At 42.7% G+C, this 12,747-nt stretch overlaps 1 protein-coding gene across 1 annotated transcript in view; it reads right to left on the bottom strand.

Moving 5' to 3' along the window:
- Positions 1–12,747, bottom strand: part of rab11fip3 (RAB11 family interacting protein 3 (class II)) — a 106,687-nt gene that overhangs the window by 39,808 nt on the left and 54,132 nt on the right. The window contains exon 3 of the mRNA XM_043711070.1: positions 12,221–12,312. Coding sequence (XP_043567005.1) covers positions 12,221–12,312 — 92 coding nt within the window. The remainder of the gene's footprint in view (positions 1–12,220; positions 12,313–12,747) is intronic.

Genomic DNA, 12,747 nt, shown 5'->3' with positions numbered 1-12,747 from the left:
AGGAGTTGGGAGGTCATGTTGCGGCTGTACAGGACATTAGTTAGGCCACTGTTGGAATATTGCGTGCAATTCTGGTCTCCTTCCTATCGGAAAGATGTTGTGAAACTTGAAATGGTTTCAACAAGGATGTTGCCAGGGTTGGAGGATTTGAGCTACAGGGAGAGGCTGAACAGGCTGGGATTGTTTTCCCTGGAGCGTCGGGGGTGACCTTATAGAGGTTTACAAAATTATGAGGGGCATGGATAGGATAAATAGACCAAGTCTTTTCCCTGGGGTCGGGGAGTCCAGAACAAGAGGGCATACGTTTAGGCCAAGAGGGGAAAGAAAAAAAACCTAAGGGGCAACTTTTTCACGCAGAGGGTGGTACGTGTAAGGAATGAACTGCCAGAGGAAGTGGTGGAGGCTGGTACAATTGCAACATATCCATCCAAATGCCTTTTAAATATGAATAGGAAGGGTTTGGAGGGATATGGGCTGGGTGCTGGCATGTGGGACTAGATTGGGTTGGGATATCTGGTCGGCATGGACAGGTCGGACCGAAGGGTCTGTTTCCATGCTGTACGTCTCTGACTGTAAGCTCTCCCAGGTTACCCTTTTATTCTTCGTGTATTTATAAAAACCCTATGGATTCTCCTTTACCTTATTTGCCAAAGCTCTCTCATGTCCTCTGATTTCCTTATGTAAACTCTTACTGCTTTTATCCTCTAAGGATTCAGTCTATCCGGTCTATACCTGACATAGGTTTCTTTTTTTTTCCTTAATCAAACCCTCAATTTCTCTAGTCATCCAGCATTCCTACACCTTCCAGTCTTTCCTTTCACCCAACTGGAATATACTTTCTCTGGACTCTCGTTATCTCATTTCTGAAGGCTTCCCATTTTCCAGCTGTCCCTTTACCTGCGAACATCTGCCCCCAATCAGCTTTTGAAAATTCTCACCTAATATTGTCAAAATTGGCCTTTCTCCAATTTAGAACTTCAACTTTTAGATTCGGACTATCCTTTTCCATCACTATTTTAAATCTAATAGAATTATGGTCACTGGCCCCAAAGTGCTCCCCCACTGACACCTCAATCACCTGCCCTGCCTTATTTCCCAAGAGTAGGTCAAGTTTTGCACCTTTTCTAGTAGGTACATCCACATACTGAATCAGAAAATTGTCTTGTACACACTTAACAGACTCCTCTCCATCTAAACCCTCAACACTATGGCAGTCCCAGTCTATGTTTGAAAAGCTAAAATCCCCTACCATAACCACTATTATTCTTGCAAATAACTGAAATCTCCTTACAAATTTCTCAATTTTCTACTGAATATTCAGGGTCTATAATACAATTCCAACAAGGTGATCATCCCTTTCTTATTTCTCAGTTCCACCCAAAAAATGTCCCTGGAAGTATTCCTATGAATATCCTTCCTCAGCACCCTCGCTTGCCCCCCTTTCTATATTTACTACAGCATTTGTATCCTGGAACATTAAAGCTACCAGTCCTGTCCATCCCATTGCTTCTGTAATTGCTATGATATCCTAGTCCCATGGTCCTAAGAGTTCATCTGTCTTCCCTGTTAGGCCTCTTGCATTGTAGAAAATGAAGTTTAATGTATCAGTCCTACCTTGTTCTCTGCTTTGTTCCTGCCTGCCCTAACTGTTTGACTCACTCCTTTTCTCAACTGTACCAGTCTCCAATTGATCTCTTTCCTCACTATCTCCCTGGCTCCCAACCCCTATCTTACTAGTTTAAATCCTCCTGAGCAGCATAGTAGGTCTCCCTGCCAGTAGATTAGTCCCCTTCCAATTCAGGTGCAATCCATCCTTCTTGTACAGGTCACTTCTACCCCAAAATAGCTTCCAATGATCCAAAAATGAGAGTCCTTCTCCCAAACAGCAGCTCCTCGGCCACGCATTTCATCTGCTCTATCCTCCTATTCCTACCCTCACTAGCTTGTAGCACCAGGAGTAATCTAGATGTGACTACCCTCAAGGATCTCCTTTTTAAATTCCTGCCTAACTTTCCATATTCTTCCTTCAGAATCTCATCCTTTTCCCTGCCTATGTCATTGGTTCCAATGTGCACAATGACCTCCTGTTGGTCCCTCTCCCCTGTGAGAATATTCTCCACCCTCTGAGCCATCCTTGATCCTGGCACCAGGGAGGCAACACCATTCTGATTTTTCGCTGCTGGCCACAGAAATGTCTGTCTATGCCTCTGACTAGAGAGAATCCCCTAACACAATCGAACGCTTGGAACCAGACATCCCCTCAATACATTAGAGCCTTTCTTGAAACGAGAAGCTTGGCTGTTTGTGCTACATTCCCCTGAGAATCCATCAGCCCCTACAAATAATACAGAAGACTCCTGTACTACCGGCCTACCCCTCCTGGAATAAAGCCAATTATGTGGCAGTATCTGCGACTTTTCTCCCTTCCTATAACTGCCATCCATCACACCTCCTTGCTCTTGTAAATTCCTCATTGCTACTAAGTGTTGCTCGAACCGATCTGATTCGCAAGCAACGGTATTTGTTGCAGACATAACCCTCCGTAACATGTAAACGCTGCCTAAATTCTGACATCCGCCAAGAGGAGCATATCACTCTCCTAAGGGCCACTTTTGCTTCTTCCAATCTACAGACCCAGAAAATAGCACCATCTTATTCCTCTACAAAACACTACTCCAGGCTAACTTAATACTTCTGACTTCAGAGATATAGCTTAATAAAACAATCAAGAACCCACTCTATTCACTATTGTAGATTTACAGCAAGGCTATATCTAAAACTATTCACTTATTGGTTTCTGTGCTGTGACCTCTCTCAAACAAGTTCCTCAAAAATCAGTTGTGAATTTTGCTGTTTGTTAAGTTTTCCTAGACATTCAGAATTCATGCATCAGTGGACATCAAACAGCAAAGGCAGTACCTGCAGTTTCACTGCTCTGTCAGGTAGCAGTGTGGGTCTCTCTCTCTCTCTGCACTGACTATGTGCTACCTTCGTCTGTCCTTCTCCCTTTTAAAAAGTGCTGTTGATTTGACATTTTTCCCCTCCCAAGTTCCAAAACAAGGCAACAGCATATACAACAGTAATTGCTGCTCCTATAATTCGTGGAAATCACCTCCAACACCTAAAATACATAAAAAAAACACTAAAAACAAAAAAAAAGCAGCCTATTACAGCCAGAAAGTGTTCCCATCCTCCATCTTGGATTACCTGGAATGCCCTCCCTCCTCACCCATCTACCCCAACACCTCTTCGCCTACACAGCCCACCCCCTCCCACCACACCACATCCAATGCTCATCTATCATTCGCCATCATCCTTCCACTCCCTACCCTCCTTGGGACCCCCTCCCACAACCCCACCCCCAAGCCTTGCCACATATTCACTATCACACACAACCTCGAACTGAGACTGAATGGTCAGTCCTCAGGAAAGGACTAATATTTGTGCTCCTCTGGTCCCACCTCAACGACTTCCACACCCACTATGACATTGAGCTCTTCTGCTGCCTCCACAGCACCTCCTTCGACAAAACAAAACTCCCAACCTCCTTCTGAGGACTCTTTCTCCTACCTGCAACCTTCCCCATCCATCTGGTCACCACCCTGCCCTAGACCTCTTCACTGCTGACTGCCAACATAACATCAGCTGCCTCAGTTTCTCCATTCCCCCTCACCCACTCCAATCTCACCCCCTCCAAATGTGCAGCAACTCCACTCTGCTCCAAACCCTAGTTCACCAAAAAACCAGTTAACAGAGGCAAGGTGGTGGCAGTCTGGAGATTGGACCTATGTCGCAGAGGCCAAATTCCAACTCTCCTACACCATGTCCTACCTCTCTCTAGACTACAACCTCACCATGACCCATCAGACCAAAGATCACTCGCACGGTCAGTGCCCTCATTGCCTCCGATGATCTCCCCTCCACTACCTCCAATCTCAAAGACCCCAGCCCCACAATGTCCAGTTCTACCTGCTCCCAAGATCCACAAGCCCAACCCATTGTATCTGCAGGCTCCTGCCCCACTGAACTCATCTCATCCTACCTAGATTCCATTGTCTCCCCCTTCATTCAGGCACTTCCCACCTACATCCGCGATACCAATAATGCCCTCCATCTCTTCAGTAACTTCCAGTTCCCCAGCTCCCAGTGTTTTATCTTCACTAACAACGTGCAGCCCTTATACATGTCCATATCCTACAAGGATGGCCTTCAGGCACTCAGCTTCTTCCTCTCCAACAGACCCACCTGGCTGAACTAGTCCTCACCATTAATAACTTCTCCTTTAACTCTTCCCATTTCCTCCAAATCCAGGGTGTGGCCACAAGTTCCACCGACACCTGCCTCTTTGCTGGCTATGTCAAACAGTCCCTCTTCAGTACCTATCCAGGCACTGTGCCCCAACTCTTCTGCTATTACATTGATGACTGCATCGGGGCAATGCCCTGCACCTGACTGAGCTAGAGCAGTTCATCGACTTTGCCCACAGCTTCCACGTTGCCCTCAAACTCACTTGGACACCTCCTTTTCTTGACCTCCCCATTTCTGGCGACAAGCTCCAGATGGACGTTTACTATAAACACAGAATCTCAACTACCTGGACTATACCTCCTCCCACCCAGTCTCATGCAAGAACTCCATCCAATTCTCCCAATTCCTCCATCTCCACTGCATCTACTCAGATGAGGAGACATTCCACTCCCAAGCATCCTAGATGTCCATCTATTTTGAACAATATGCATTTACCAGTTATCCAGACAGTCCTGTACCACAGCATCTCCACCCCCCGTTCCACTGTTCTAAACCCACCACCCCAAATGCAATCAATACACTGAGTCCCCTTGTCCTCACCTGCCACCCCAATTTCCCTATCCAATGCATCGTCCTTAAAAACTTCTGCCAACTCCAACTAGACCTTACCATCAAGAACATAGTCCCCTTGCCACCCCCTCTGCCTTCTGCAAGGACCATTCCCTTTGCCAATTCTTGATTTCTGCCACTTTGCCACCAACCCCACCTTCCCTGCAAATATAAGGGATGCAAAACCTGCCAACACATCACTCCGCTCACCTCCATCCAGGGTCCCAAACAGTCCTTTCAGTTGAAACAGGAGGTTCACCTGCAATGTAGTTTATTATATCCGGTGCTTCCAATATGGTCTTTTCTACACAGGAGAGGCTAAACATAAACCCACAGGGCCCAGTGGACTCAACGCGGAGTTCTCCAATTTCAAATAACTTCCCTTCCCACTGCGTCCCCTCCATGTCTCTCAGTCACCTACCTGATTCATTCCTCCCATTGACCAACCAGGTCATACCTTGTATCTGTACTCACCTATCCCAACCTCACCACCCTTCCTCCCTCCCTCCCTCCCCGCCCCTCCCATTTATATGCAGTTCCTCTTACACCCACTCTAAGTCCTGAAGAAGGGTTACACTTGAAACATCTACCTCACCTTCTATTGCTGCCTGGCCTGCTGTGCTCTCCCAGTCTCCTGTTCTACAATTGTGATAAACAACCAGATCTTTCGAGCACCAGTTAAGCTGCACTGGGGCTTCACAACACACTGTACAGATCACAAACAAGCACTGGGCTCTGTTCTGCTCTTGTCACTATGTCAGAAGAAGCCAACACACTTTAAAGTAGTTACAGTTAGACTGATCCCTATAAGAATGAGCTATAAAAGTTAAATAATCTGCAGCAACTACTATAAAACACCTTTTTGTTTATGGTGTTTGGTATAAGTTACTGAGATAAGAGTATGGGAACTACATCTATGTTGAATAGCAATATTAAACCAAAATATTGAGGATGCTGGAAGTCAGGAATAATAAAAAAAATGGAAACACAGCAAGTCTGCCAAAGGAAAAGCAGTTAACATTTCAGGTCTTACACTTTCATCAGAACCAAATAAAATTAGAATCAATCATTTTGAAGTAAATATTAGACAAGAGGTGGGAAGAACAAGGGAGCACTTAAGGTAAAGGCAGGACAGATTAAACTATTAAAATGCTTCACTGTACAGGTGAAAATAGTAACAGGACAAATGAAAAGGAACAAATAATGTGTTTAAAGGGGGAATGTGTGAATAGCAGGACAGCAGTAATCCAGATGCCAAAAAAATTCAAAACTGAACAAAAAAATGATCAAAAATGAAGGGAGTTCAAATATTGAATTCAGAAGACTGTAATGTGCCAAATTGAAAGAGAATAGACTATTCCTCAAGTTTGCTTTCAGTATCACAATACACTTGCAGCCAAAAAAAAAAAAAAGGGCTTTCTTCCCACCCTCCATCCAACCTCATTATTTCTAACTTTTCAGGACTGAAAGGTCATAGATCTTGCTCAGCTTTCTCTCAAACACTGCCAGGCAAATAGAAAATACTGGATTATACAATGAAATACTAACTTCACTTCAGTGGGCAGTAACCTACCAAAGGTGAAATGGGTATATTTCCTCATTTTGCAGTATTTGCAATTTCAAAAGTAATCAGTTAGCAGTGGGAATGCACAAAGTAGCTGCAGAAGACCAAAGACGTACAGTATTGGGGTAGAGGTAAATGGACCATCGATTTACAACTTTTCATTTTTACCATTTTTCTCAGACTAAAATAATTTTATAGAAAAAGGAGGAACACTGATTTAAGATGGCCAGGTTGATCATCAGACCAGGTTGAGCTGTACTTTAATGAAACCACCAATAAACAAAAGACCCAGTTTGAATGGAAACTAACAAGTCAACCAAATGACTAAAACCAGGTAGTCCGTCAGTCCGTCATATGCAATTCCTGTTGGATTTAGTCGTTTTTTGGAAATTTCACATATTTAGACGAAAGATTTTTCTACAGATTACGCAGCTTTGGGAAAAAAAAATGAAGCTAGTCATGAGAATATCCAAAGGAACTATATTTCAGCCAACTACTTTTGGGTACAGTAGAGAGAAAAATGGATTTGTAACAGCTGAACTGGAAGACAACCCCTCAAACAGCATCCAGTGAGAAAACAAAATGGAGAAACATTTTTTCACTGAACTCAAAAAAACGTACAAATTTCCTCAGGGTTTGTAAGATCGGCACCTTTATTCTGAAAGAATGAAGTACATTTTAATTTTTAAAAGTTTGACATAGCTACATGCTAAAATGAATTAAAAAAAAAACTTTGTTGCAGCCAAGGGTATGAAGAAAGAAAGAAAGAAACCAATTAATCTCTCCTTACTGGCTGCAACAGAAATAGGTTTACAAATTTGGAAGAACGCAAACTACTATTTGAAGCAATATACCAACAAAAAAAAAAGGGAAAACTGGAATTTGAAATGGATTTAAAGTATTGCTTTGGATAATTTAGGGGACAGGAGAAGCATAATTGAACAGAGTTGAGGACAAAGTCTGTTGCCTATAACATTCCATACTGCAATTGTGAAAACATTTCCAACCCCAGTCCTTTCCTACTTTCACCCCATACTCCACAACTTTGTGGTGTGAAGTTCCCACAATTCATTTACCATAATGAAGTTATCGGTCAGTCTCTTCCTTCTAAAACTTGAATAATCTGTCTTCGCAAATTTTTAAATATTACCCAACGACTTCTGAACTCCCAACTGAATGGTTGCTTACATACCAATTACTACAGTCAAAGAGATTTAAATCAAATATAAAAATGACATGGTTCAGAGAATCTGAAATTTATAGCACCGGAAGAGGCAACTTCCTCCATTGTGCGTGCTACTATGAAGTTACCCAGGCTAATCCCACTTTTCAATTCTTGATTCACAGCCCTGGAGTTGGAAGACTTCAAATGTAAATCCATTTTTTTTCTCCCCAAACATTGAGTGCTTCGGCTTTTTCCATGCCTTCAGGGACTGATGGCCAGACTTGCATCGTCCTCAAGAGTGCAAAAAACTTTTTCAACTCTAATATTTATGATTACTTTCATGAATTTAAGCTCAGGATATTGATCGCTCTGCTAAACGAAAGCAAGAAAGGGCCTATGTAGGCCACCATGATTTCTAAACTTGTGTAGGATATGAGCATTGTTGGCAAAACTAGCATTTGTTGTAGGTCCTATAATTGCCCTAGAGGTGGTGATCTTTGAGGAGAAAGTGAGGTCTGCAGATGCTGGAGATCAGAGCTGGAAATGTGTTGCTGGAAAAGCGCAGCAGGTCAGGCAGCATCCAGGGAACAGGAGAATCGACATTTCGGGCATAAGCCCTTCCTTCTAGGAGGTGGTGATGATGAGCTGCCTTCTTGAACCTCTGCTGTCAATCTGGTGATGTCCAGAGTTTCAGCAGGACAACAAGAAAGGAGAGTTGGAGGGGAAATTGCCCTCCATGATGTGATCCCCATGAAGTTAAATTTCCTTTGTCCTTGGTCAAGACAGCCACAAACAATCCAAATCTTTCCTTGGTTAAAATTTTCCAATTCTGCCAATATGAATAAAAATTTCCTCTCCAGAGTGATAACTGCGTCGTGGTCATGGTGACAACCATGTGTACACCACATGGCACTGAGCAGTCAGAGGAACGTCCAGATAGATTTGAAACATGAAGTATGGAACTTCAGTTGGAATCCAAGTGCAGTAAGTTGGAGCCAGAGGTACAGATATTGAAGAACAGCACTTGGCTGTGGAATTGCTTTGGTAAACACTTCAAACTAGGAGGGAATTGAAAAGTATTGAAAAGGAAACCAGTTGGAAAGACAAAATGGAAACGACAGAAGAGCAGAACTTCACTAAGCATTCCTGAAAAAAAAAAAGGTGACAGTAAATTAGAATACCGAAACAGAAGCAACATGATGCAGCTGCTGGAAAAAAAACCAGCACATCTGGCAGCATACATGGAAACAAAGATCAACATAAAACAGCAACTATTTTTCTCCAGAGATACTACTAGATAGTTTTACAGCATCTGTATTTTGCTTTTGTACAGCTGGAGTATAACCTCTTCACCCTACATTGAGCCTCTGCTAATAAAACAAGTAGGAGAAAGTGAGGTCTGCAGACGCTGGAGATCAAAGCTGAAACTTTATTGCTGGAACAGCACAGCAGGTCAGGCAGCATCTATGAACATCAACTAGCCACGAAACGCCACGACCAACTATCCTTAGGAGCCACACACGCAGACGACAAGCAACATGAATTCGACTGGGACAACACTACCATTATAGGGCAAGCCAAACAAAGAACAGCCAGGGAATTCCTAGAAGCATGGCACTCATCCACAAACTCCATCAACAAACACATCGAGCTGGACCCATCATACCGGCCACTACAGCGGACAACTGAAACTGACAACCGGAAGCGGCAGGGACAGGCCACTATAAATGCTGGAGGAAACACCACAGAAGGGCTTCACAGGAGGCTCCCAAGCACTGAGGATGTCACCTAAACAGGGGACGAAATGTTTGCAACAAAAACTTCCAGCTCAGCGAACAGAACCACAGCAACGAGCACCCGAGCTACAAATCTTCTCACAAACTTTGAATTTGTAAATTTACTGATTTGTAAGTGTCATCTGAGCCCTTAGCACATTGCTTTGTAAACAGGGGAAGCCAGCAAATCAAGAAATATTTATGTAAACAAAGGTTCATTTGCCACAGTTTCAAATAAATTGGCCTCAAGAGCAACATGCTGATCAAAAGGTTGCAGTTAAGAACACAAGTACCCCATTCCAAACATTTCCAGCTCAAAAGAAGATTACAAAATTAGAAATCAAAGTTCTGTTGCTAACTGTTGGGAATGTATTGTCATTTCATTTTTGTACATAATCTGCTTCCACTCGGAGCTGAATAATCTGTGCTGTAACCATGTTAAGTTAAAAAGGAGATCAAGGAGTTTAATATGTCCGATTTTATACTGCATAGCCATTTCCAAATCCACCTTGTAGAAGAAAAATCAGACAAGTATTGCTGTCAAGTGTGGTAGGATTAAGGAGCCAATAAGAAAGCTTATTCTCCAGGTTACACAAACTTGCATAAAACTGAACAGAACCAAACTAAAAAGTTAAAAACTGGAAACTTCAAAAAAGAACCAAGCAGATAAAGGAGATGCAAGTGAACAGATTTCAAATGAATAGCACACACAAAAAAAAATAAAGTAGTGGCTATATCCCTTTTGATTGTGGCCAATAGTACATCCCCACTCAATATATTCGACACTCACTTAGAACAGAACAGCGGTGAAACAATATCACCCTGTCTCATTAGCCTCAGTTGCACCTGTACCCTCTGATCATTGCTACAGACTTTAGATCAGCTTTAAGGGCGAACCCATGTAAAGCGACTGGCCTGGATACAGAGTCTCCAGTCGTGCATTTAGAACCTGTGCGGACCTGCTGGCGGGAGTGTTCAAAGACATCTGAAAGACAATCTGCTTCAGGACCAACATGATTCCATTGCCAAAGGAAAGTCACGCAGCATGCCTCAATGACAACCAGCCAGTGGTTCTGACATCCACATTATGGAAGAACTTCGAGGAAGTTGGTCATGTCTCACACCAACTCCAGGTGTTCCAGACTGCCTTGATCCCTTACAATTCGCCTACTGGTGCAATAGGTCATTGGCAGATGCCATGTCTCTGGACTCACTCATCCCTGAAGTATGTAGACAGCAAGGATATTAACAGCAGGCTCCCATTGACTATTATTGACTACAGCTTTGCCTTCAACACCACAATTCCAAACAAACTCATCTCCAAACTCTGGACCTAGGTCTCTACCACACAAAACACATCTCCTTCCCCTCTCCGCACCCCCCACCCCCATCACCTTCTGTTACTTGATTTGCAACTTCCTAACCAACAGACCACAGTCAGTAAGTATTGGTGACAGCATCTCCACAACAATCCTCAACACCAGTGCCCCTGACTATACTCTTTATACACATGACTGTGGCCAGATTCTATTCCAACTCCATTTACAAGTTTGCAGACAACACCACTGTTGTAGGTCAGATCTCACGTAACAATGAGATAGAGTAAAGGAAAGAGATCATGCTTCGTGGTCTGGTGTAAAAAGAACAATCTCTCCATCAAAGTCAGCAAAACAGAAGAGTTGGTCATTGATTTCAGGTAGCAGATTGGACAGCATACTGGTCTGCATCAATGGCGCTGAGATGTCAAATTCCAAGGAGTGATGATCACCAACAATCTGTCCTGATCCATCCATGTTGGCACTACAGTTTTAAAAAAGCACAGCAATGCCTCTTCTTTCTCAGGAGACTAAAGGAAATTCAGCATGTCCCTAAAGATACTCAACATTTTTATAGATTCACAATAGAAAGCATCCTATCTAGATGCATCACTGCATGGTATGGCAACTGTTTTTCCCAAGATCAAAACAAACTAGAGAGTTGTGAACTTAAGTCCATTATGCCAACCAGCCTTCCATCCATTGACTTAATCTATACTTCCTGCTGCATTGGGAAAGCAGCTAACACAATCAAAAGACCATTCCCACCCAGATAATACTCTCTCCCATGCTCTTCCGTCAGGCAAACCCAAAAAGCTTGGGTGCAAGTATGAACAGCTTCAAAATCAGCTTCTTCCTGCTGTTGTTATTAGACTTTTGAATAGACTTATTTTAAAAAGTACTCTCTCTGCACCTTCTTAGTAGCTGTAATACTATCCTGCACTCTGTTACAGAGACGCATTTCTATAGTACGATCCGCCTGTAAAGCACACAAGTCAACACATCTCATTGTACCCCGTATACATGACAGTAACAAATCAAATCAATTGCCAGAGAATGAGGAAGCAATTATAAGCTAATACAAATATGAAAAAAGACACAATGTCCAAATATTGATTGCAGTCCTTCCGCAATGCAGTCAAGTGTCTACTTGACAAGGGGAAGAAACTAAGCTTCTTGAAAGCAACTTTGTCAACCAGAATTCCCACTTCAACTTAAACACCCAGTTAAACAAAGGCCCTGACTACCAGCTTAACATCTTATCAGAAAGGAAACTCCTCAGACACTGTAGCAACCCCTCAGTATTGCAATGGTATGTCAGCTTCAGTTGACCATTCTAATTATGGTGATGATGGTAAAACTTGCAACATATTACTCAAATGAACAAACCAAAGACTGAAGAATAGACTAAACAACTCAGAAGAAAATTGAATTTGTGCTGTCAGTACCAGAAAGTAAAGTTACTAACTGAACATGTGCCGGACATTTTATAAAATAAGACATTTGGAGGCATGACTTCTCTGCACCAAATCAATATACTTACCTCAAAACAGATGAAATCCTCAAACTCCTCAGTACAGGGTAACTCATTATCTTCATTCCCAAGTCCAGCATCATAGTTCTGGCTATCAGAATCTGTGGAACAAAAAGTACAAAACAGTAAATTCAAAGGAACAGAATGACTCCTTTCTTTGAATTGATTCATAGAGTCAATGCAGATTTAAGGGAAGGTCTTAAACAATAACTTGGTTGACAATTTTGAAGGTCATGAATTATTGTCATGAAAAAATGAATTTTAACAAAATGTTTGACAAAAGTCCATATTGTAGTCTGGGCAGAAATTAAAAGTCTGTAGAATAAGTTTGGGTGAAGATTTGTAGCTCAGGTGCTCGTTGTTGTGGTTCTGTTCACCGAGCTGGAAATTTTTGTTGCAAACGTTTCGTCCCCTGTCCAGGTGACATCCTCAGTGCTTGGGAGCCTCCTGTGAAGCGCTTCTGTGATGTTTCCTCCGGCATTTATTGTGGCCTGTCCCTGCCGCTTCCGGTTGTCAGTTTCAGCTGTCCGCTGTAG

The sequence above is a fragment of the Chiloscyllium plagiosum genome, chromosome 21 (assembly GCF_004010195.1).
Source record: "Chiloscyllium plagiosum isolate BGI_BamShark_2017 chromosome 21, ASM401019v2, whole genome shotgun sequence".
In the NCBI taxonomy this organism is placed as follows: Eukaryota; Metazoa; Chordata; class Chondrichthyes; order Orectolobiformes; family Hemiscylliidae; genus Chiloscyllium; species Chiloscyllium plagiosum.
Note: the sequence above shows the minus strand (reverse complement) of the source record. Positions and strands in the feature narration are given on the sequence as shown.